This window comes from Monopterus albus, unplaced genomic scaffold (assembly GCF_001952655.1).
Source record: "Monopterus albus unplaced genomic scaffold, M_albus_1.0 scaffold480.1, whole genome shotgun sequence".
NCBI classification, from domain to species: domain Eukaryota; kingdom Metazoa; phylum Chordata; class Actinopteri; order Synbranchiformes; family Synbranchidae; genus Monopterus; species Monopterus albus.
In genome coordinates this window covers 66999-68352 of record NW_018128360.1, presented here as the reverse complement: position 1 = coordinate 68352, position 1354 = coordinate 66999, and the positions used below count along the sequence as shown (strand labels likewise).

Here is a 1354-nt window from a genome sequence, read left to right as displayed (position 1 = left end):
CTAAGTCAGAGCTACAGGCCTGCTTTGACTGCACAGACTGGAGTGTATTTGAGACTGCAGCTACAGACCTGGATAAACTCACTGACGCTGTCACATCTTATATCAGCTTTTGTCAGAATGTGTGTGTGGCCAAAAAGTCCTTCTGCACATACAACAACAACAAGCCCTGTTTCACAGTAAGACTCAAGCAGCTTTGTCATGCCCCAAGTCCCACATAGTCTTCTGAGGTTTAGGTTTTCGGATCTTCTATCATTATTGATATTATTTTCTCTTTTATTCTTTTATTTTCATGTTACTTTTATTTTTATGTTATTCTAAATCTATAATTCTTTAAGACCTCACAGCATGTGTTTGTAATTACAGGCATGTTACTCCTACACAAATTCCACAACAAGTTGTGCCAACTTGCATTGGTGAGAGGATTAATACCAGATGTTTTGGATAGAAAGACTGCAAAACTCCTATTTGCAAAAGACAAAGATAAAAGACATGAAATTGATCACGGCCATCTTCTTAAAATTATTTGGAAAATCAACCAGATAAGCTTGTGTTAGGCTCCTCATCCTTGTAACGTAACCTAACTGTCTGCCAACACAAACTTCCTTCTCACTGTCATGATGACCTGCTACACTGAAAACATTTTAGCATGAAAGCTAAATGATACAGTGTTTATAATGTTACACAGTTAACTTACACTTAAACAGATGTCAGTTTACCAGGTACACCAATCAAGCAAATTCATGCAGTTTGAAAACAGCAGTTCTGTGATAAATCCTCTTTCATAAAGGTGATAAGATTAATTTGAATTATTATGGACATTAATAGTTGGTGCTTCAGTTGAACTGCACTGTATGATACAAAGAAGTATTTGTTATTTAACCTTGCCTCTGATATAAATTGGTTGGACAAAATAACAAACACCTTTGTGGACCTACTATTAAATTGTACTAGACCTGTCATGTTGCTTATTTCTCCCTCTGCACATCTGATACAGTCATAGCAGCAGACAGGTTTTCCTTTCTGGAGAACCTTGCGAGTTCCTGGGGGACATTTCTCACTGCAAACTGACACAGGCACCTGCATGAACAGTAACAATAATACAGTTTGGATTATACTGTAAATAACAAGTACAGAAATCACGTGCTTACCTGTTGTGAGTTCTGTGCCCAAATTAAAAGAATACTTTGCAGACTCAGCTGTTTGTCTGCAGGTAAAGATGCATCATAAAGACCAACTGTGACAAAGTCCACAATGCCATTTTCTGTTGGCTGCCAGTTTATGATTTCATACTTTGCTGCTGGGTCTCCATTCTCATTAAAGTAAACCTCATCTCCTTCCTTGGTTTTGAAATGAA

General features: G+C 37.4%; 1 protein-coding gene across 1 annotated transcript in view; it reads right to left on the bottom strand.

The window, feature by feature from the left end:
• LOC109952631 (extracellular calcium-sensing receptor-like) overlaps positions 1–1354 on the bottom strand; it is a gene marked incomplete at its 3' end in the record, with an annotated part of 3789 nt that overhangs the window by 844 nt on the left and 1591 nt on the right. The window contains exons 3-4 of the mRNA XM_020587807.1: positions 1149–1337; positions 954–1077 (exon numbers count right to left, since the gene is read on the bottom strand). Of these exons, the coding sequence (XP_020443463.1) occupies positions 954–1077; positions 1149–1337 (313 nt within the window). The remainder of the gene's footprint in view (positions 1–953; positions 1078–1148; positions 1338–1354) is intronic.